This window comes from Polypterus senegalus, chromosome 13, assembly GCF_016835505.1.
Source record: "Polypterus senegalus isolate Bchr_013 chromosome 13, ASM1683550v1, whole genome shotgun sequence".
NCBI lineage: Eukaryota > Metazoa > Chordata > Cladistia > Polypteriformes > Polypteridae > Polypterus > Polypterus senegalus.
This window is the reverse complement of record NC_053166.1, coordinates 98,814,053-98,839,724: the sequence shown is the minus strand read 5'-3', so window position 1 is coordinate 98,839,724 and position 25,672 is coordinate 98,814,053. Positions and strand designations below refer to the sequence as shown.

Genomic DNA, 25,672 nt, shown 5'->3' with positions numbered 1-25,672 from the left:
GACGTTGTCTCTGATTGTTCTGTGGTGGTAGGCAGGGATGAGTAGCCCCAATGGGCCACCCCAAAACCAGTTCCCAGAAACAGAGAGGTGGTGATAGTTGGGGACTCAATCATTAAGGGGACTGAAGCACATGTGTGTTCCAGTGGCAGAGTCTTGCACGGTGTGTTGCTTCTGGGTGCACAGATGGGGGTCCTCCCTAGATGAGTGGATAGGTGCTTGGCCAGAGTGGGGGCGAATCCAGTTGTCATTGTCCATGTTGGAACAAATGACATACATAAGCGTAGTCTGTCAGTTCTGCAATCCAAATTCAAAGAGTTAGGTGCCAAGCTGAGGAGCTGAACTGACAAGGTAGACTTCTCTGAAGTTCTGCCTGTGTCACGCGGCAGTCCAGGTAAGATTGAGGAGATTAGAAGGCTTAATGCAGGAATGACAGGAAATGGACACCAATATAAAGTAAAAAGCAATTTCTTTATTCTTGGTGGCAGAGAGGCTGCAGCCCCTGGCAGCTGTTTGGTACAGGTAGCCTATTAAAGCAGGAAGCCTTTCCTTTTTTTATACTCAAGCTTGTTGACAAGAATAAAAAGAGGACATATGGCAGTTCATTTTGAGGTCACACATAGATTGCTATAGCTTGTCGTCACACCCTGGATTGGAACGTTACAAAGTGCACAGAGTTTCTTACAGATAAACAAGTTAATAGCACACTCTTAAGCAATGCGCCCTTGCCAGCACTGCACACAAGACCATTTAAAGAAATTTCTTAATCCTGTCACAGTGTTTGTGCGACTTCAGCAGATTAGACAATACTTATTTCCTCATTCTTTGTATGCACATAGCTTATACAACATTAATGGTAACTACAAAAGTTAGTTTGACATATTACATTAGTTTCATAGAAAATACATTCTTAAGCTTAGTATTTTGTATTCTATTAGCACCATACTTTTATTATTTGGAAAGGCTGAGGCACCTTAATTCTAAATATTCTTTCTCAGTGGCTCAAATCTTGGTGCAAGGTAGAAGGGTATAGGTTTATGGGGCATTGGGACTCCTTTTGGAGCAGATGGGACCTGTTCTGCCGTGACGGGTTACATGTGAATTGGAGGGGCACCAATGTATTGGGGAGGCAGTATGAGTAGGCTAGTCAAGGATTGTTTAAACTAGGGAATGGTGGGGCAAGGAGTTTAGGACAGGCCAGGTTTAGATCTATACATGGAGGAACAAACAACGGTGTGCAGTGTAATGTAAATTGTAAGCATACATTTAAATGTAGAAGGAGTAACACATTAAAATAGCTTCCATTAATGCTAGAATGATCAAAATAAGGTAGGTGAGTTGGAGCTGTATGTAGCAGAGCATAATTATGATATTATAGCAATAACAGAAACCTGGCTAAATAACAAAGATGGGGATGAGTGTAACATAGAGGAATACACACTTTTTAGGAAGGATAGACGGAACAGAAAAGGAGGTGGAGTTGCTATTTATGCTAAACAGAATTTAAATGTACAGTCAACCCTCGTTTATCGCGGTTAATCCGTTCCAGACTCTGCCGCGATAAATGAATTTCTGCGATGTAGGATTCTTTATTTATAAATCGAATATTTTCGCAGTTAGAGCATAGAAAACCTGTTTACGACCTTCTAAATACAGTAATCCCTCCTCGATCGCGGGGGTTGCGTTCCAGACCCCGACGATAGGTGAAAATCCACAAAGTAGAAACCATATGTTTGTATGGTTACTTTTATATATTTTAAGCCCTTATAAACTCTCCCACACTGTTAACATTATTAGAGCCCTCTAGACATGAAATAACACCCTTTAGTCAAACTGTGCTTCATTACAAGACAGAGATGGCAGTTCTTTCTCACAGTTAAAAGAATGCAAGCATTCTTATCTTCAAAGGAGCACCGTGAAGAGCAGATAATGTCAGAGAGAGCGCTAAGAAAAGCAAACAATCAAAAAATCAGTACGTGCTTTTAAGTATATAAAGCGGCATTATGTAGAGGAGCGTCCTATCTTCTAGGCAAACAGCCACTGTGTAAACAGCCCCCTCTGCTCACACCCGTTCCGTCAGGCAGAGAGAGTGAGAGAGACAGAGAGAAGCAAACAAAACAAGCGCCACGCAGGAAGCATATCTTATAGCATTGAGGAGTTTTAGTTAATATGTAAAACATGCTCTGATTGGGTAGCTTCTAAGCCATCCGCCAATAGCGTCCCTTGTATGAAATCAACTGGGCAATTAAACTGAGGAAGCATGTAACCTAAATTAAAAGACAGTGTCCGCAGAAAGCGGCGAACCAGCGAAAAATCCGTGATATATATTTAGATGTGCTTACATTTAAAATCCCTGATAGAGTGAAGCCGCGAAAGTCAAAGCGCGATATAGCGAGGGATCACTAAGTCTTTTTCAGTTGGATGATGAGCCCCATCTTAGTGAGGACACGTGGCTTCGCCAGGAAAATATTAGGGAAAGAGGTCTTATTTTAGGAGTGTGCTATAGACCACCCAAATCAGACATTAATTTCAACACACATCTTTTTAGTAATATCAAAAAGACAAGTTTACAGGGAGATATTATAGTCACGGGGGACTTTAATTATCCAAATATTAACTGGGATAACCTTGCAGAAGGAGGAGCACAAGAGCAGGAGTTTTTATAAGTAATCAGTTACTGTTTTTTAACACTATGTTAAAGCATCATATATAAAAAGGAAGACAGGGCAGATTCAAGCAACTAAAGGGCAGTGAGCTTAACATGCATCACAGGAAAATTAATGGAAGGAATTATTAAGGAAAAGATTGAGCAACACCTGGCAAGGACAGGAGTTATTCTGAACAGTCAGCATGGGTTTAGAAAAGGGAGATCATGTTTTACTAACATGCTGGAATTTTATGAGGAGGCAACAAAGGGATACAATCAAAGTGGAGCATATGATATTGTTTATCTTGACTTTCAGAAAGCATTTGATAAGGTGCTACATGAGTGGTTGGGCAATCAACCTAAAAGAAGTGGGAAATCAGGGTGATGTTTTTAGACGGGTCCAGTATTAGCTCAGACACAGAAAGCAAAGGTTGGTGGTGCGAGGAATCTTATCAGAATTGGCCAATGTTAAGAGTGGTGTTCCACAGGGGTCAGAGCTAGGGCCGTTGCCCTGTATATAAATGATTTAGATAGGAATATAAGTCATCAGCTGGTTAAGTTTGCATATGATACCAAGATAGGTGGATTAGCAGATAATTTGAAATCCATTATATCATTACAGAAATACTTGGATAGCATATTGGCTTGGGCAGATTTGTGGCAGATGAAATTTAATGTCAGTAAATGTAAAGTATTACACATAAGAAGTAAAAATGTTAGGTTTAAATGCACAATTTGCGGTCGGAAAATTGAGAGTACACCTTATGAGAAGGATTTGGGAGTCATAATGGACTCTGAACTATTGACTGCCAGACAGTGTTCAGAAGCCACTAAGGAGGCTAACAGAATGTTAGGTTATATTGCACGATGTGTGGTGTACAAGTCCAAGGAGGTTATGCTCAATCTTCATAATGCACATGTGAGGCCTCATCTCAAGTACGGTGTGTAGTTTTGGTCTCGAGGCTACAAAAAGGACATAACAGCACTAGAACAGTTCCTGAGAAGAGTCACTAGGCTGATTCCAGGGCTGTAGGGGTTGAATTATGAGTAAAGATTAAAAGAGATGAGCCTATACGATTTAAGCAAAATAAGATTGAAGTGTTTAAAATTATGAAGGGTATTAGTACAGTGGATCGAGAATGTTGTTTTAAAATGAGTTCATCAAGAACAGGTGTACACAATTGGAAACTTCCATCCATCCATTATCCAACCCGCTATATCCTAACTACAGGGTCACGGGGGGTCTGCTGGAGTCAATCCCAGCCAACACAGGGCGCAAGGCAGGAAACAAACCCCGGGCAGGGCACCAGCCCACTACCAGGCGCAAACACATACACCCATACACCAAGCACACAATAGAAACAATTTAGAATCGCCAATGCACCTAACTTGCATGTCTTTGGACTGTGGGAGGAAACCAGAGCACCCAGAGGAAACCGACGCAGGCACGGGGAGAACATGCAAACTCCATGCAGGGAGGACCTGGGAAGCAAACCCAGGTCTCCTAACTGCGAGGCAGCAGCGCTACCACTGTGCCACCGTGCCACCCCAATTGGAAACTTGTTAAAGGTAAATCTCACACAAACATTAGGAAGTTTTTCTTTACACAAAGAACAATAGACGCTTGGAATAAGCTACCAAGTAGTACGGTAGACAGTAAGACATTAGGCTCTTTCAAAACGTGACGCAGTGTTTTTTTGGAAGAAATAAGTGGATAGGACTGGCGAGCTTTGTTGGGCTGAATGGCCTGTTCTTGTCTAGATTTTTCTAATGTTCTTACTTTGTAAAGATGCATGTCATAAGATGACATGCAATAGCAGTTCTAAATCGGGGCATTCAGTTGCTGTTAATAATGGTCTGAGGTACTTATAAATTTGCACCAGTTTTATCTTACTAGTTTTAATTAAGCACAGCCAGACTTTGATGTAAAAAGAACAGTCTTTATTACGGAAGGCATTTTAATATCATCTTGAGTACTTTTAAAGCATGACCCTATTCATTTCCCTGATATGTTTCTGTGACCCATGCCCTATAGTTTATGAATTTCTGATTTAAACTGAATATGCGATTCCTTTTACTTCTGAATCAAGTATTACTAATGTGTTTATTGCAAACATAAAAGAACATTGCTGGGTGCTCTAGAATAGTGTTTCCCAACCCCAGTCCTGGAGGCACACTGTGACTGTAGGTTTTTGTTCCAACCAGCTTGTTTTTAATTGAACTTCTGGGCTAGCAAACGTGTAGACTCGTGTAGACTGGAGAGACGGCCCTGCCATTAACTGTCCGGGATGGCACTGTCGGTCCTCCACTCCTGTGCGTGTCTTCATAATCCGACCTGACGACCTCATAATTGTATACGTGTAAAAGAAAGTGTGAAGCCCCTTAATATTAGTTTGCTGCGGTCTAGAAATGGGATCCCGTGTTTACAGTTGTCTAGGCTATAGCTTATGGAAAGAGGAAAAAAAATTAAAAGTGTTTACTTTCACTTAAGGCAGAAGTGCAGGCAGCGTCTCAAAGGCTGGCAGAGCTACGCACACGCGCGCGCCGGCTGCCCGACTTTTGTAGTATTTTTGCAATGCAGGAAACGCCACTTTTTGCAGACATGTTCACGTGAGCAAAACTCTCTGCGCTCTTTAGAGGTCTTGCTTTCTCTGCGTACTGCGTTCATAGTCAGTTCACGTGAGCCACTCGGAGTACATTCATCGAAGCTTCTGAGCTGTGCCTGTGCTATCTCGTGTGATCTTGCAATGTCAACTGCGTTATTTAATGTTAGCTAAGACTCGGCACTTAAAAATTTATCGCTACAGCAATTTTAACTCCGTTACAAAGTGATCCAAAGTCTCGTTTATACCTCATTTCTTCTCATTAAACTTGTATTTCGCGAATAAAGTATTCAGCGTTTTTCTTCAGCGCTCTTTGGGGGCTCTTCCTTCTTTTCTACGTACTGCGGTCATGGTCACGGCCATTGGGCTAACGTCCATTACAGTATATGGAGAAAAATAGGTTCAAGTTATGACCATTACGCGTAGAATTTCAAAATGAAACCTGCCCAACTTTTGTAAGTAAGCTGTAAGGAATGAGCCTGCCAAATTTCAGCCTTCAACCTACACGGGAAGTTGGAGAATGAGTGAGCGAGTCAGTGAGTGAGCGAGTCAGTGAGGGCTTTGCCTTTTATTAGTATAGATTACAATAATGAATTGGTATAGAAATACATGATCTTTCTTAGACAAAGCAAAAATAGCTTTGCTCCTGGAAAATAATCAATTAGAAAGCCGAGTCATCAATATTGATGCAGACACATATACCAATAAAACCAATATGTACATTTTATGTTCAGTGCTTGTTTGCAGCATTAAAGTAAATAAAACTCTACACCAATAATGCTTCACATTATGAAACAATGATGAAGCACAGCATGGATTTCTATTCTGTCCTGTTCTGTCAGAAAATGAATGCATCAGATACTATGTTTTTAAAAGAAACACACTCTTTATGTCTAAAAAACAAACTGACATGTAATATGATCTGATAAAATTAGACCTGTGAGCATTTCATTTCACTGACTAAAACACAAAGTGACAACCAGGTGCTTATCGTGTACAAAACAAATCTTCTCCATATTAATAAAATAAGTAAAAATACATAGCGTAGTTTAAAAAATGAAATTCATAATTCATAGTTTTAAGTAAGTCATCTTAGCATTTACAATTTAGCTTTCCCTTTACAAATATACTACATGATCGAGGAAAAGCAAAAGTGGCATGTCCACATGTGCTGCTTTTAAATGAAGTGCGTCACCTAGCCTATTAAAAGGGGACACCTTGGATTGAGTAGAGTGGCAATACTGAATGTCCTCTAAGTAGGAGTACACTTAAAGAGAATGCTTAAAATGCCCAACTATTTCACGCCCGACTGTGACAGCATCTGCAGCACTCTGCTATGCAAAAACGAGCTCAGGTGCATCCTGTTTCCCCTGATCATCCTTGAGAGGTTTCTGTAGCTTAATTGGAGTCCACCTGTGGTAAATTCAGTTGATTGGACATGATTTGGAAAGGCACACACCTGTCTATATAAGGTCCCACAGTTGACAGTTCATGTCAGAGCACAAACCAAGCTTGAAGTCAAAGGAATTGTCTGTAGACCTCCGAGACAGGATTGTCTCGAGGCACACATCTAGGGAAGGTTACAGAAAAATTTCTGCTGCTTTGAAGGTCCCAATGAGCACAGTGGCCTCCATCATCCGTAAGTGGAAGAAGTTCGAAACCACCAGGACTCTTCCTAGAGCTGGCCAGCCATCTAAACTGAGCGATTGGGAGAGAAGGGCCTTAGTCAGGGAGGTGACCAAGAACCCGATGGTCACTCTGTCAGAGCTCCAGAGGTCCTCTGTGGAGAGAAGAGAACCGTCCAGAAGGACAACCATCTCTGCAGCAATCCACCAATCAGGCCTGCATGGTAGAGTGGCCAGACGGAAGCCACTCTTTAGTAAAAGGCACATGGCAGCCCGCCTGGAGTTTGCCAAAAGGCACCTGAAGGACTCTCAGACCATGAGAAACAAAATTCTCTGGTCTGATAAGACAAAGATTGAACTCTTTGGTGTGAATGCCAGGCATCATGTTTGGAGGAAACCAGGAATCGCTCATCACCAGGCCAATACCATCCCTACAGTGAAGCATGGAGGTGGCAGCATCATGCTGTGGGGATGTGTTTCAGTGGCAGGAACTGGGAGACTAGTCAGGGTAAAGGGAAAGATGATTGCAGCAATGTACAGAGACATCCTGGATGAAAACCTGCTCCAGAGCGCTCTTGACCTCAGACAGGGGCGACGGTTCATCTTTCAGCAGGACAACGACCCTAAGCACACAGCCAAGATATCAAAGGAATGGCTTCAGGACAACTCTGTGAATGTCCTTGAGTGGCCCAGCCAGAGCCCAGACTTGAATCCGATTGAACATCTCTGGAGAGATCTTAAAATGGCTGTGCACCGACGCTTCCCACCCCAAATGATGGAGCTTGAGAGGTGCTGCAAAGAGGAATGGGCAAAACTGGCCAAGGATAGGTGTGCCAAGCTTGTGGCATTATATTCAAAAAGACTTGAGGCTGTAATTGCTGCCAAAGGTGCATCGACAAACTATTGAGCAAAGGCTGTGAATACATATGTACATGTGATTTCTCAGTTTTTTTATTTTAATACATTTGCAAAAACCTCAAGTAAACTTTTTTCCAGGGCTGTGGAGTCGGTAGATAAATGCTCCAACTCCGACTCCTCAGTTTCTAAATCTTCCGACTCCTCTGTATGTATATACTATGCTAATGTATTTTCTACATCCATTGAAGGAAAGGAAGGCAACATACATGTCATTTCACCACAGAACTACTGGCTAGGAAGCCAACACTCTACTATAATGCCAGATTAAAGACAAACACAATGAAAACAAGGATTTATTTATTTCTTTTTTTTTAAACAAGTGTCTGGATAGTAATAGCCGGCATACAAATCAGGAACAGGAAATGTATTGGTTCAAAAATACAAACCACATTCTTTGGTAGTTTTAACTTTTAAAACAAAAAAAAGCTTAACTATATGAACTAAAAACCATATCTGGAAAACCTATATTAAACTTGGAATACAGTTATAGTTAAAGGAAAGGAAATAAATATAGCAGCCTCCATATTCCTCTGACCTCGGGTTCCCTTTAAAGTGTCTCTAGTCCTGCAAAAAACATTTACCTAATTATCAGCGAGAGTTAAGGCCCCCAAATACGCAGCGATCCGTGGCCGATTTTGGTACCGACCGATGTGCGTGTACAATCGCGGCAATTGATTGGCGGCCGCAGATTGCGGGTGTCCACATGGACGGGCAGATCCAGCTTGCTGAAAATCTTGACCACCGCCCCCATCCAAAGTAATGTGATGCCTCTGTCTGCTGCAGTGGGTGTCTCCTCTGTCAGCCAGCCGGAAGTTTAGTGCATTGTGTCACTCACCGGCCAGCTGATCAGCAGAGCGAGCCTCTGCTGGAGACAGGTAGGAGATCTGTGTTCTCGGCTCCTTCAGCCCCCTTCACTAGCACATAGCGAAGGGGCCGGCGGAGCTGAGAACACACCAGATGATTTTCAGGCGTTTGGCGTGATGACTCGTTGAACGGCCGAAAAATCGGCAGTGCATCTGTAAATGTATGGGGGGCTTTAGGCTAGGTTCACAGTTCCCTGTAACAGTGGAACACGACACAATGGAAAGCGGTGCCGCACCTTACCTGTGCATTACATCCCATATAGTGACACATACAGTCAATGAAAAGCATGCTTCATGGTTACTTGACATGCTCGTTTTGTGGTAACATTATGCACTGCATGCATTGGGCTTTATTCTTACAGCAGAGAAGTAGTTCATTATGACTGTTTGTGAATTGGGACATTTCAACTTACTTTTTTAATTCCCATTTAAATTTAGTAGGAGTCAGAGTCGGTTAACTCCGACTCCAGGTACCCAAAATTGTCTCAGACTCCGACTCCACAGCCCTGCTTTTTTCACGTTGTCATTATGGGTTGTTATGTGTAGAATTCTGAGGAAAAAAAATTAATTTAATCCATTTTGGATAAGGCTGAAACATAACAAAGTGTGGACAAACTGATGCGCTGTGAATACTTTACGGATGCACTGTAACTGTTCAGAATGGCCCAAGTGCTAAGCATTTCCTGAAATGCATCTCCTATTGTGTGGCCTGTATGGGAGCCACAGAACTGCCTTGCATGCAGCATGACTTGCTGGAAAGTGAAATTGTAATCTGTCCATTGTGCAGTTAAGGTGATGATAGACATTAGACAATCAGCACTGCTCCGAATGTCAGTGGCGAAGCTAACAGCTGTTGTGTTGTGCATCCTACGTGTGCACGACTTGGAATGTTGTACTTGGGATCTAACACATTCAGGAGGTGCCAAAATATCATGTTGCCAGTAACCAACAGCATTTGATTGGCAATATACTTGACAAGAGTTATTTTCACTGCCTGCAGGTTATTGTTTGGCATGTTTTTCTCACCTTGCTAGAGTCTGCCACAGCAGTGGCTGATGCTGTGTGCCGCCAGAGGAAATTTCGCCATGGTCATTCTTATGTATCACAGTTTACAATCCCTAGGGTTTGGTTTTCTTAGTTATTTATAATTCCATATCGCAAACATTTTGTGTTTTTTTTTATTATTCCTTAAGGTTCACACAATCATACATCCATGTTAAAAGAATTGGTTACAGGTATCAACACATTTTTATCTGCATGAGTACAAATACATGATCATTGTATCGGACCAAAATCACAGTATTGGTATTGTTGCATCCCTAGTTTTGAGGTTTAATGTTTGTCATTAATCAACACATGTTATACAGTAACAACGGCTCAGTGATATCAATTATTATGCACATGAGTCGTAACTCAGCTGGTTTGACTACATTTGTTTATTTGATCAAGGATGTCACCAGGAAATGATTTTCTTTTAATTGCTAGTAATGCCGGTAAGGCACATTACCACAGGCAGAAATTTGGACGTTCACATAGAAAATGTAATTTCTATACCACAGCCGTCGTGAAGCGCCTTTCAAAAGGGATCAACTACCAAGAGATGATCCATATACATTTTAGCTGCTGTTAGTACTACTTACCTGTTATGTTATACCGGCTTTAAAATGTGGCTTACCAGACCGATGTTACCATTGGTAACGATCTTACTGACACGCAAAAGACAGAACTGTTAACTTTGATAGAACGAAACACTGATGTCTTTTCAGACTTACCAGGCAAGACTAACATTACAAAACATAAAATCACCACTGAACCTGGCGTTCGCGTACAGATGCGTCCGTTCCGGATTCCGGAAGCATAACAAAATATTGTGTACGAAGAGGTAAAAAAGATGCTGACACTGGGTGTAATTCGTGAAAGTAAAAGTGACTGGTGCAGCCCAGTCGTATTAGTCCCAAAGCAAGACAGTTCCGTTCAGTTCTGTATCGATTTCAGACGCTTGAATAAGGTCTCTAAATTCGATGCTTATCCGATGCCCCGTGTCGATGAACTGTTGGAAAAATTGGGTCAGGCGAGCTACATCTCCATGCTAGATCTCACGAAAGGCTATTGGCAGGTGCCTTTAGAGGCTAGCAGTTGTGAGAAAACGCCATTTGCGACTCCTGACGGACTCTATGAATTCACGGAACACCTCTAACTTTTCAGCGTATGACAGATCAGATCCTGCGTCCTCATTCTGAATAAACTGGGCATGTCCGAGACTCATTACTTAGGCTATTCTATGGGCAAGGGTTTACTTAGGCCACAGTTAAGGAAAATCAAAGAAATGCTTGCTTACCCGAGACCAAAAACACAGAAACAGGTACGTGCTTTTCTGGGGCTTGCTGGTTAATACAGAAGGTTCATTCCAAATTTTGCACATAGAGCTGCTGCCCTTACAGAACTCACTAGAGGCAGGAAAAACCGACCTATCTTGTGGACAGAAAACTGCGAACTCTCTTTCAGCGATTTAAAAAAAGCATTGTCTTCTTATCCGGTTCTAAGGAACCCGGATTTCACAAAGGATTTTGTCTTGCATATAGACGCAAGTGAATTTGGTATAGGCGCAGTCTTGTCACAGATTTTTGATGGAGAAGAAAATCCAATCACATATTTGAGTAGGAAATTACTTCCTAGGGAGCGTAATTATTTTACAATTGAGAAAGAATGCTTGGCAATTAGGTGGGCTGTGGAAGCGCTTTGCTATTACTTGTAGGGGTGAAACTTCATTTTGGTAACTGATCATGCTCCACTTCAATTGTTGTACAGACAGAAAGACACAAAATCTCGCCTCATGAGATGGTTTCTGGGCTTACAACCTTACAGCTTCACAGTGAAACATCGACCAGGCTCTGAACACGTCAACACAGATGTAATATCACGACTACATACACCTGAACCTGGTACAGAGAGTCACTTGATTCACAAGAATGTGAATAAAGCTGAGGGGGAGGGTGTAAGCTGGAGGGTGATCGCACCCAAGAGGACAAAAGCGCCTGGGAATACCCCTGAAACACAGACTACCCTCACATTGCTCCTTACCTTCTCACTTGCGCTATAACGCGTAATACAAGCTTGACTCGATACTCCGCTAACTTAAAAGCCTTGCGCAGCGCCTGTCGGTTTTGGTATTGATTGTTTGCTTTTATCTCTCTCTCTCTCTCTCTCTCTCTCTCTCTCTCTCTCTCTCTCTCTCTCTCTCTCTCTCTCTCTGCTCCTAGCGGAACTGTCATCTCTGACTTGTCATGGAGCACGTTTAAGTTCATGTGTTTGCAGTGTTTGAATAAAAATCCTTTTTGTTTCTCGACCTCCTGTGTCTTTGTGCAAATCTGTGACCCAAAGCGTAACAATATAAATATATATATATATATATATATATATATATATATATATATATATATATATATATATATATATATATATATATATATATATATATATATATATATATATATATATATATATATATATATATATATATACAGTAATCCTCGCTATATCAGCTTTGACTTTCGGTTTCGCTCTATATGATTTTATATAAAAGCATAACTAAATATATAAGCGTGGATTTTTACTGCTTCGCGGGTTCTGCAGACAATGTTTCTTTTTACTTCCTGTACATGCTTCCTCAGTTGGTTTGCCCAGTTGATTTCATACAAAGGGACGCTATTGGCGGATGACTGAGAAGCTAACCAATCAGAGCACGCAGTTAAGTTCCTGCCTGCTGAATGCTGTGTTAACCAGGAAGTCTCGTCTCGCTCATTCAGCATCAACGTGTTTCGCTGTGTAAAGAGTTGTGCTCTTTTGTGTTTATCTTTGTGCATAGTCAAGCCCTTCATTATGGCTCCAAAGCGATCTGCTACTGCTTCAGGGGCGTGCCCAAGCATAAGCGGAAGATGTTAACGATTGCGAAAAGGTAAGCGTTTTGGATTTGTTGAAGGCTACGATTCTTTTTATTTAAAAAGTAGGAAAGGAATATAAGATCTACGGCCGCAGTGTCCTTTTAACCAGGGTGCAAAACAAGTTGTAAGTGGATGTAATAAGGCAGTAGTCGGATGGAATCTGCTTTAGGGATTTGCATTGAAGACTGCCAGAAGAAGAACAAGCGGCAGTGCTACAAATTAAGCCTGAAGTGGCTCCTTTAAGGGCTGTAACGCTCTCCTTTGTTGTGCAGTAAAATAAAACTCCTTGTTATCGGACAAGTCATCGTGTCATTGTTGGTGAGTAACCATAATTAATTTTCTACTTTCAGTACTTTGTACATGTACGTATGTTTAGTGTCACTGTACACACATTTACTGTATACTATTTTTGTTGCATTGTACATATTTATTGCTGGTGGCATGTGTATCGTAATGGCTGTAACATGTGATATCGGAGACACTCAATATCTTTAAAATAATATTTAGGTTTTACTGTATATAAACAGTGTGTTTATATACATAATTTCAATGAATCTTACCTAATATCTAAGAGAATACAAAGGGATTAATGCTGTATAACTCTAGGGAATATTTATAAACAGTGTGGGAGAGTTTATAAGGGCTTAAAATATATAAAAATAACCATAGAAACATATGGTTTCTACTTCGCGGATTCCAAATTATAAAATGGAAGGAGGATTACACTGAGTATGGCTTTACCAAAACAATTATTGATGGCGAATAAAGTATCGATTATTCATAAAACTTCAATTGGTGATCTGTTTTTCTGTGTTAGCCTCATATTTTTTCATACTTCTCAAACCAAAGGGGTGCGAGGGTAAAATGAATCGGGAAGCGCTGATCAATGTAATCGGTGTACCAGGAAATCATGCATTGATAGAAGTTCCCCTTTGTTTGGAATGCAAAGTGTGATTAAATGCATTATTTTTTAACGCGTTATGGAGCAAATGCATCGAAGCTTCTCAGCTGTGCTTGTGCTAAGAAAAGGAAACATTTTAAAAATAACGTAACACGATTGTCAATGTAACCTTTTGTAAGTAGTGCCTGGAGGATTCAGTGTGGAGAAACTCTAGAGACAGCGTGTGTATTAACTTGTAGATTTTTCTGTGAGTATTTGGTGGCAGCGTCACAAAGTCGCTTTCGTAAGACTACGTTAGCAGCAGAGCTCAGCTCAGAGCAAAATGAGGTGAATGGGAGGGGAGATAATGACGTGATTCCCCCACCCGCCTTAACTGTCAATCCCATCAAACACAGTCTCTCGGAATTTGCATAAGCACAGCCCTTCACCTGCAATTTTAACCTAGTTACAAAGTGATCAAAACTCGTTTATATCCTCGTCCTTTCTTTAAACTTGTATCCCCGCATTACCCGTGGGCATGACAAACGCCAGCGGCAGCCTGTCTATGAACTTAATTTAAACTTTAGGTTTACACCGTGCTTTGTTTCCGAAGTAGCTGAACTCATGAATATGGTTGTATGTGTCAGTCGCTCACTTCTTATTGTTTCGCTGCCTTCTCAATTATATAATGCATGTTTTCTTCAGCTCTTTTTGGAGCTCTTCCTTGTTTTCTACGTACTGCGTTGACAGTCAGTTCACATGATTACGTGGCGTGATGATGTCACAAACTCCGCCCCACGGCTTTCGAGCTCAACTCCATTACAGTATATGGAGAAAAATAGCTTCCAGTTATGACCATTATGCGTAGAATTTCGAAATGAAACCTGCCCAACTTTTGTAAGGAAGCTGTAAGGAATGAGCCTGCCAAATTTCAGCCTTCCACCCACACGGGAAGTTGGAGAATTCGTGATGAGTCAGTGAGTGAGTGAGTCAGTGAGGGCTTTGCCTTTTATTAGTATATATATATATATATATATATATATATATATATATATATATATATATATATATATATATATATATATGAATGACCTCCAAAGCGCAGAGACTTTGATCACGTGAGCGTGTCTGCAAAAGTGGCGTCTCCTGCCCTGCAAAAGTCGAGCAGCCGGCGCACGCGCATATCTGTGCCGGCCTTTGAGACGCTGACTGCGCTTCTGCCTTAAGTCAAAATGAGCACTTTTAATTTTTTTCCTCCTCCCCCTGAGCTATAGCCCAGACAAGTGCAAACACAGGATCCCTTTTCTACACCGCGGCAAACTAATATTAAGGAGCTTCACACTTTCTTTTGCACGTATACGATTATGAGGTTGTCAGCTCGGATTATGAAGACACGCACAGGAGTGGAGGACCAACAGTGCCATCTCAGCCGATTAATGGCAGGGACGTCTCACCAGTCTACACAAGACCCACCGCGACTGTCCCCAAAACGCACTCATATCGTCAGCGAAGACATCTTTTTACACTATATAAAAGAAAAAGTCAACTTTCCTTTCTTTACACCTTTTTTCCTTTTATCCCAAACCAAAGCCTTTCTCTTTTAACACTGCAGAGAACACAAAACTAATTTTCTTTAATTGCTGGTAATGCCAGTAAGGCACAATAACATTACCAGAGGTAGAAATTTGGACATTCACATAGAAAATGTAATTTCTATACCACAGCCGTCGTGTAGCGCCTTTCAAAAGGGATCTACTACAGAGAGATCATCCATATACATTTTAGCTGCTGTTAGTACTACTTACCTGTTGTGTTACACCGTCATTAAAATGTAGTTTACCTGAAACCACTCCAGTAATACTCAATGTAGCTTTACTTCTTAAAACGTTAATGTTTTACTGTTTAATAACTAATAGACTATATTTTATTATTTTTCCCTTGCGCTCAGTGACCAAAGCTATAGACACACACACACACACACACACACACCTATCTACATTATATATACACACACATACATACATACATACATACACACACACACACACACACACACACACACACATATATATAATTTGGTATATACAGTGAACCCTCGTTTATCATGGTTAATCCGTTCCAGACTCGAATCGAATATTTTTGCAGTTAGAGTATAGAAAACCTGTTTACGACCTTCTAAATATGTTTTTTAACATTATTACAGTCCTCTAGACATGAAATAACACACTTTAGTCACCATTACACTCGTATTACCCAATATATTAGACAAAATAAGAGAAAATAAGACATATTAGACTTTACAAATATATTATTACTAGGCTCACCCGTCTTTTAAGGTGACCGACTTTTATCCTAAATTTGTGTGTGCTCCATGTGTACATCAGGCATGTAAATGTAGGGAATGAGAACATCAAAGTGCCCATTCATAACAAAAAAAAGTTTTTTTTTATCCCCTCGAGTGTCTGTCCAAAGTCGTACAACGTCAGCCTGAATCTGTACCGCTAAAGATGGAGTTTCATGCACTAAATAAGCTTATAGATGAGAATAAGCAAGCACCATCTCCCCTGATATTTACTACACGGTGAGGTATTTGTACTCCATCAACATTAATTATTTCCAGAGACATAATTTTGTCTATTTTTCCAGTGCATTACGCACAAAAGCAAGGGGTTGATGGGAGCAGCAGAACTCTGCTCACATCGCGTCGCTTCGTACCTCAAGCCGCAAGTAGTAAGTCTGTGATAAGCAGAACACCGCTACGCTTTGCACTCACGGGACAGAAAGACAATCCCGAGCGCTTTTATATAGTAGATTATTGTACTGTACATTTAATTACACACACACTCACTTCTTACACACAACCACTAACCTATGAAGGCACAAGCTCAGTAGGAGAGTCTTCAGGTGGTGCAGTATATTCAGCAGGTGCATCGTTGTCTTCTTCCGCTGAAGGAGTACTAAGAGTAGGCAGTGGGTGTCCGGGTGCGCGGCTGAAGAACATCTTGATAGGCAGTTGCTGGCGCTGTCTTTTCATATGCGTGAGGAGGCTTTTGTAGGGTATTGCCATCTTTGATCATATCCAAGAGTTTCACCTTCTCCTGGATAGCAAGCATCTTCCTCCGGCACTTAGTTTTATTGTCAGAAGGCTTAGAAAAAGCAGCACGTTTAGGAGCCATCATGGGGCTTAGATTAAAGTTCTCAGAAAGCGCATGCGTAGTGACGTAAGCGTGTATGAGGAAAAATCGCGATAGAGTGAAGCCGCGAAAGTCAAAGCATGATATAGCGAGGGATCACTGTGTGTGTGTATATATATATATATATATATATATATATATATATATATATATATATATATATATATATATATATATATATGTAGACTCAAACCGATTATAACAGCAGCAATCCAAGCTGTGAGAAAACACTAAAAAGGAGGCGTGTCAGACGTTGTGGTATATTTTCTGATGCAGCTAGACGAAAACAACTTTGTTACGCTGCGGCCAAATACACAAAACAATTACTTTGACAATCATGTTACGTTATTTTCAAAATGTCTCCTTTTCTTTTTCTTTACTTCTTTAACACACTACTTCTCCGCTGCGAAGCGCGGGTATTTTGCTAGTGTTCTATATACTCACTATTAAAAATTAATTCAATGGAATATATCGCATTCTTATAGATATAGAGATATACATATAGATGTATAAATAAGTATACATAGATATTCTTTTGATACTGCATGTGTTGGCAATAGATTGTCACAAATTTATATCCTGAACATAACTGTGTAAATATTTGAAGAATTTATTATTACTTACTTCTCTAGAGTGGTAATTAAAAAATCCTTAATTGCCAAAATTTCTTAAAATAAATATTTAGCAGTTTGAAACAGTCTCATCTGTTACTTACATAAAATGTCTTTAAGTATCAAAAATTGTTGAATGAACTTAAAACTGGCATGCATATCATTAGAAAAAAAAATGTTTCATGTTGTAGATATAGGGATCAGTTCTTTTCAAATCTTAATGCAGCCAAGGAGGCCAAAGAGATGGCGTTGCCTGAGGTGCGGGAATTGTGTGGCCTAGAGGCAGGTGGATAAGATAATGCTGCACCACTAAAAGTCCCTGGGAGGACCAGCCAAGTAGTAGTTTGAAGTGTATATATTTAATGAGTTTGTAGATGATCGTGCAGCAGCCTCAATGCACTGTGTTCCAGTAGCTGCTGCCATACAGCTGGAAACATATCTGAGAAAGACCACGGTTTCTCTTTCTGACAAACCACATAAGTACTGGTCAGTACTGGTTGTCAGACGTCACCCTGACATCCCTGAAGCCTGTGAAAATATAAATAATGCCTAGCCACCTTAATTTTACTCTCAACTCATCATCGCTGCATTAATCACACAAAGATAATGCCATTGTTTTGCAAATGTGTTATTCTGCCACAGGCAGGCTGCCTGCTATCCCATCCCCTACCGAGGCAGCTGAAGTCAGACACGGAATTCTTCAGCTGTAATCGGTTTATCTGGGAGTGAGGTGTCTGGAATTGTATAGGAAAATAATATATTGCTAATCTGAAATACAGTTAGTTCCCAGGTTACGGACATCCGACATACGACTTACGAACATGGACGCAGCTGCGATGCATACGCCTCAGTAACTGCCGCTACATCATCTTTTGCCTGGGGATGCTGCAAGCGGTGGGTGGGGCGGGGTTGCATTTTGCTGCTGACACAGTGTAGCGTCTCCTGGCGGCAAGCGGTGACCCATGATCCATAGTCACCGGGGCCACAGCTATCGCTCGTGTGCAGGACGGAGGATTGATGGAGCGGTTCACTGCCCGCCCACTATGCCACCGCAGCTACTGCTTCTGACTGGCCGCAGGCTGGATGGAGCAGAGGGGGGCATTTCATTGCCTGCCTACCATACATGGCTGCCCCGTTCATTCTTGGTGGACGGACGCTGCAGGCAGCATACTGTAGTGGAGGTGACTGTGTGGTGAACCACCCCTCGCCACCCCCATTCATTCTCAATCGCAAGCCTGCTTGTACTGTTCAATCATCATGTCATTATGTGTGTCATGTGATAATGGCTATATACTGGCACCTTGCACCTTTTTATGACCTCCAGATGAGAGGTATTTTAATGTTGTGCATGTTGTTGTGTGCCCAATTTTAGAGTGCAGCATAGTGGAAGTCTCTTGATGTGTTAGCAAAGAAACTGCTTTACGATCCAATAAACATTTGCAGCATCATGACTGCATATGTATGAGGTTGATTACGTAGTCCATGTATGATTGTTTCAGTGTGGAAACTGGGCCTGGGTTCAAGACTTGTTCACATAGGCACATTTACAAGATGAGTGTGATTTATAGAGGGTAAGTTGCATAGAAATGTGTATATGCCAGGTTTTATAACTGATTTTTTTTATGTTCATACAGTATACTTTTATTCTCGAATCCATGCAAAGTTTTATAAATGAGACCCCTGTAAAGAAACACTTCATTTTACTGTAAGGTATCGTGACACTAATCTGAAGCAGAATATAATTTGCTCTTGCAATGTACATACATTTTAAGTAAAAAATAATGTAGACAGTTTGTAATGAAGCATAAGCTGTAATAACCAGAGACCTTAAATTTTGTATTGACAGTGTAATCATTTGATAATATACTATTTGCAGACTGTTTCTTCTGAAGAGAAGTATACATTATACCAGCATAGTCCAGCTGTCAGTGGAGCTCCACAGGAGTACATGCAAACGTCTGGACAGAGTGTCCTACAGGTTTCCCATCCCCAGGCAACTGCACCTGTTGCTTCATCATTGGAGACACATTTATCTTCTGCTGCAGGTTAGTACATGCACATCATGCATTCATCAATCTTCTTACAGTTGTACTACAACTCTAAATCAGAAAAGTTGGGACGGTATGGAGAATGCAAATAAAGAAAAAGCAGTGATTCTTAAATTTACTTAGACTTTTATTTCATTACAGACATTAAGAATCCAAGATATTTCATGTTTTCTCTGATCAACTTCATTTCATTTGTTAATATTGGGCTTAAGACAGAAATAACCCCTGGACGGTGTGCTAATTTTTCACCGGGGAAATACACTCTTACAGCCCTCCACATGCTAGGACGACTTAAGCAATGCTAATCCACCTAACCTGCATGCTTTTAAACTGTGGAAGGGAAAAACAACATCACCAATATTATTAAGTGTTGTCCTCTGTATCTTCCATCCATTAATACCAGAATTACCAGAGCCTACGAAAAAAAACTCATAGATCTCTCCCACCTTAACTCTTTTAGGGCTAATTTTTTTTTTGTTCATCTCCCAGGGCTAATTATTTTTCCAAAAACTAACATTTTTTTAAAAAAGAACACAAAGCAATTGTTTAACATATCAAATCAACAAAAAATATTTACTTTTGACAAATGTTACTGTCTTGCATGTTGTATGAGCCTGCATACTCTATGATTTCACATACATATCACATACATTTTACACAGCAAAGTCCTGCAAAGTCTGATCTCGCTCAAAGCAGCCAATTTCAGTCATTGCCACATTGCACTGCTTACAATACGTGTTGCTTTGGTGCCTACTTTTCAATTGTCTGTTGCTGCACTTTCTTACATATATTGTTAGTGTGTACTGTAGAGAGACAATGTCACCCTTTTGACATTGTGCCATTCCACTGCCACCAAGTTTTCTGCCCGCATGAAAACCATATTGTCACCTCTTTTCATCTTCTGAAACTTTATGAACTTTATGCATGGCATTATAGCCTGGCTCACCCCATGGGATTTGCTTCTGTTTATTACAGAAGTGAATAAAACTTTGCAGCAGCATGTACCTATCACCATGCTGCATAACCTGTCCAAAGCCACCAGGGGACAAAGCACGTTTGGACCAATGCTCCCTGAAGTTATATCACCAGTTCTGTCCCATCTCTATTTGTAATACCACAGCACGCTTCATCTCGTCTTGTGTTGTTGGTTTACACTTTGAAAAACGATAATGCGATGCAAACGCAGCCCGCGATTCAAAAAATTTCTCTGCCTACCTGTTTATCTCGTCTGACGGTAGCTGAAAAGCAGCCTGAAGTACAGCAGCTAGTGATCTGTCATGTCCAACAGCAAGCCATGCCGTCTTGTGAAGTCCAGCAGCCAGATCAGCTCTCAACGGATCAATGTCTGTGTATTTATCCCACGCGAACCTTGCCGTAGATGCATCGGCTTCGTGAAGGCGCTGAACTGGCAGCAGATCTGCAGGCGCGGCATCGGCTGGTGTTTGATCAGCTGATGCCGGCTTCTCACTTTCTTGCTCGATCTCCTGATCACTGTCAATAAAATCCGATTCTGAAAAATCAGAGTCGTCCTCCGTGATAATGTGCAAAACATTGTCTGCCGAGTGTTTTCTTTTCTGCACTCACTTCGCTCCCTTGTTACATGTCGATGCCATCTTGCCATTGTTTACATTTTGCAACTCATGCACACACTAGGATTAGTTGCCGAGTCAACGAGTCTAGAATTCTTCCAAGCACAGAACGAATTCCTGTGACATGACAGTGAGATTTGTCACCATTAACAGCTGATTATCGCACTCTATCCCTGGATGTCGACTTTAGTCGACATGTGCCCTCAACCCCTCCTGTCGACAAAAGTCGACATCCACCCTAAATCGCTTCTCACCTCTTAATCTGTGTCTTTTGTCCTGTAAATGTGTCGATAAGCAGCCTGCTATCACATTCCCCCCACCCCACACAGTATCCTCAGCTCCAGTCTGTTTACCCGTGTGTCAGTTGCATAGAGTGAGAAGACAAGAAAAATAGTAATAATTGAGAAAATGTAGACATGAAGTGTATAATGTGTGAAGCCTAAAGCCCAAATATCAAAGAGAAACTTTCACAAAAGGTACAAATATAACAGAACAAGTGCGCTTTTATTCAAAAATATAACTGCAAAATAAGGTTGGGAGATCGTGAACACGACTGAGAGAATAAACTGAATTAAAAAAAAACAAAGCTAACCTTTACAAGTATCATAAATTACACCGGCTATTACAGAGTGGAATCAAATGTATGTTTTTATTCTAAAATAGTAAGAATACGAGCAGCTCACTTCTAAAGACAGACTCGTCTGGGATCGAACCCGTGAAGTTTTGATTACCAGTCAACAGTTGATACCGTTGCTGCACTGAAGCTGTCGTAGCAAATGCGTGTCAATGTCGCACCGTAATGCGGGTTCTTTTTCTGCAGTTATATTTTTGAATAAAAGCGCACTTGTTCTGTTATATTTGTACTTTTTGTGAAAGTGTTTCTATGATATTTGGACTTCAGGCTTCACACATTATACACTTCATATCTACATTTTCTCAATTATTACTAAAACATGAAAAATGTTTCTGTTTTAACAATGTGTTTACATAGATCGTTGTAGACATGAAACATACATGAAATGCAAGTGTTCCAAATAACGATATAGTATTTATAAAAGGTGTCATTTTGCTTGACTTCTCACTCTATTCAACTCTATGCAACTGACACGCAGGTAAACAGACTTGAGCTGAGAAAACTGTGTGGGGTGGGGGGATGTGATAGCAGGCTACTGACTGCTTGCTGCTTATCGAAACATTTACAGGACAAAAGACACTGACGGTGAGGTGAGAAGCGATTTAAGGTGGGACTGATCTACTAGTTTCTAGTTTTTTTCGTAGGCTCTGGTAATTCTAGTGTTAAACAATTAATCTATTCATATATTTTTCTCTGCTATCAGCACAGTAATAATAGCAATGCAGTATGCTGTTTTGCACATTCTGCTAATTGTGTGTCTCAGAAGTTACACGTTTATGTACACACTACACGTCCAATTAATAAGGAAATGGGCCTTGTGCTTCAGATCATTTAAAACACTCAATGAATTTTATTTCGGGTTTAACAAATGGAGCAGCTCGTTTTATCAGTGTAGACAGACTAAACAACCACTTATTTGACACTTGCCTTGATTTATACTTGGAACTCTGTTTTAGCACTGCCAGTGTGCATTTTGCTTCCACATCCCACAGTCCTTTATGTGTAATTATGGGTTCGTGCAAGGTTTTTGTAAACTGTGTGCAACAGTTAGAAAATGAATGGATGTTTTGACGGACATCTGTAGATGTGCTCATTACAATCGGAGAATAAGTGTGAAGCCTCCATTCCTTTATTAGGACGGTATAGTACAATATATTCTTAAATAATTTACCTCACCATCATTGTATCTCCTCTTACAAATTTGTTACACTACAAGCTAAACAATTACAACTCACATCTGATCGGTCACGTTGTTGTGCTATCAAAATAGGCCTACTCACAAATCTGTTTCTGAAGTAACTACATAAGAGATCAAAATGGCTTGGGCCTTGAATTCTATGTAATTACATTTTTGTCAAACTCACAGTAACATATGATTTCCTTTACAATGTTAAGCCCAAATAACTTTCAGGACAATATTCTGTTGCCATGTATGGATAAAATAATATTATGCTGCAAAAAAGATTTTTTTTCTATGCATTTTGCCACTCTAAGGTAACTCATCAATATTTCTGAGTGGGGCCTAGCCATCAACCAAAACACAATGGCATGTAAAGAAGAAGCTATAAAGCTAGAGGTAGAACAAACTGAAAGTGAACCATGATTTAAATGAAGACATAGACAGTGTGAATTGGTCATTAGACATTTACAAGTATAGTGAAAATGATACGTATGGCATTGTACGACTGAACTGCTATGATATCTCTGTGCAAATTCCATCACCTGCAGGTTCACTGTGTTGCATATAGCTGAGTGACTAAAAGAAAACGCTAAGGGGATTTCATAGGTATAATACCTGTAATCACATGCTGAAATTTTCTTGCCTCAAACACAAACATTTACACTCATGTTGAAAAGAGAAACAGCAGAAGTCATATTTTGATTCAATGCTGTATCACCTTTAGTTACTATGGCATTTTTATATGTAGTTTTACTCCTGTTTTTCTCTGATACTATAAACAAGCTAGTCTCTTATTTTAATATTGACTTGGTACAAAAGTATCTGTTCTTGTAACATCATTAGTATACTTAGACTCTGAGAGCCATCCAGGAGGTATCCTAATCAGAAACCTGAACCATCTCAAATAGCTCCTTTTGATGCAAAGAAGCAGCGACTCTGCATTAAGCTCCTCCTGAATATCTGTGCTCCTCAGTCTCTCTCTTTTCAAGGCTGTATCTAGACACCCTGTGTAAGAAGCTAATTTCTGCCAATTGCATCTGCAGCTGAGCACTTTTGGTCACTGTCCAGACAATGTGACAATAGGCGAGGACAGGAATGTAGATCGATTTGTTAATCAAGACCTTTGCCTTTTCTATATGACTGATTGGTAAAAAATCCGCATGACTGCAAATATTGCTTCGATCTGCTTATCTGTCTCCTGTGCCCTTCTTCTGCCCTTCTTCCCTCACTCATGAACAAGACCCTGAGATACTTAAAACTTACTTTGAGCTGTTGATGGTTAGTGTTTCTGTTTATTTTTTTGTGTTACACAAAAACCTTCAGGATTAATTTAATATGTGTAGGCAAGTGGTTATTAATAATTTTTTGTATTAGAAATCAATCTGTTCTTTGTGTTTTGTAGAAAAATATAATACATGAAGGAAATTAGTAAAATTTTGATTCATATGCAAATTTCGAAAAAATTGTAATCGTGAAATTAATTGTAATTACATTTTTTAATCAAACGGCAGCCTTATTATATCATAACATATATTTATTTTTGATTTAATTACATAATTCTTTACTAGAAATTGCTGTTCCTATTATAACAAAACCTTTTATATGATGATATTCACGTAAAATTCTTGGATGGAAATATAGCTACTGCTATATCACAATATCAAGTCAATCTGAATTAACACAAAAATCCCTGAAGCCTACAAAAAAAGTCGTAATGCCGGGCCACCTTAAATTCATTCGCACCTCCTCATCAGCGTCTTTTTTTTTTTTTTTTTTTTTTCTTTTCAAATGTGTCAATCAGTGGTGGCAGCAAGCAGCCTGCTATCCCATCTCCCACCGACGCAGTTGAAGTTCTCCCAGCTCAAGTCTGTTTATCTGGGCGTGAGGTGCCTTGAATTCTATAAGGTAAATAATATATCATTATTTGGAATACATACATTTCATTTGTGCTCCATGTCTGCAACGATCCATGTAAATGTAGGATGACAGGAAACGCAAAGCAAGAAATTTTGAATACATAACTTAAACAGATACTTTTTTCATGTTATAGTATTAATTGACAAAGTGCTGAAGTCATGTGTATAATGTATAAAGACTGAAGTCCAAATATCATATAAACACTTTCATAAAAAGTATAACAAAGCATGTGGGCTTTTACCTATACTAATAAAAGGCAAAGCCCACACTGACTCACTCATCACTAATTCTCCAACTTCCCACATAGGTAGAAGGCTGAAATTTGGCAGGCTCATTCCTTACAGGTTACTTACAAAAGTTAAGCAGGTTTAATTTCGAAATTCTACGCGTAATGGTCATAACTGAATCCTACTTACGTACATATATACGTCCATAGCCTGCAGCTTGGTCGCCGTGTGAGGCGGCGTTGCGTCCTCCATCACGACGCCTCCTACATAATTGACTGCCTGCCCATATAAGGCCGTCCGTCGCTCCGGTCTCTTCATTCCCTTCTTTGGCTGCCTGCCTATATTGTATCCCCTATCCCCACGCCTCCCACGTAATTGACTGCCTGCCCATATAAGGCCGTCCTTCGCTGCGGTCTCTTCATTGCCTTCCTTGGTTCGCCACGGTATTCACGTCTCCCTGCTGTTAACTGCAGCCTTTTTATTTAATCCACAGCTTCTCCGCTGTTTTATTGTTTGTTTATTATGATTAGAGTTATTGTGTAGGTATTTTAGACTTAGTTTACTGTTCAGGTACCCATTTCCTTTATCGTTCCAACTGTACCCCCATTAACATGTTTATTGAGGTGATCACCATCAATCAAAGAACTATAACTTACCGAGTGGTTTCCATGCCCGGAGATGGCGCCTGCCTTTTCCATTCTCTGTGTTATATATTGCATGGACATATCAAGTTCACTCTTTATATCCGGAGGAACATTGTGTCTTATGTATTGAATGACTGGGACAGGTTCAAGGTGT

General features: G+C 40.3%; 1 protein-coding gene across 5 annotated transcripts in view; it reads left to right on the top strand.

Moving 5' to 3' along the window:
- Window positions 1-25,672, top strand: part of rbm10 (RNA binding motif protein 10) — a 367,172-nt gene that overhangs the window by 238,547 nt on the left and 102,953 nt on the right. For all 5 annotated transcript variants that reach the window (XM_039773885.1, XM_039773884.1, XM_039773886.1 and 2 more), the window contains one exon: window positions 19,156-19,324. In XM_039773885.1, the coding sequence (XP_039629819.1) occupies window positions 19,156-19,324 (169 nt within the window). The remainder of the gene's footprint in view (window positions 1-19,155; window positions 19,325-25,672) is intronic.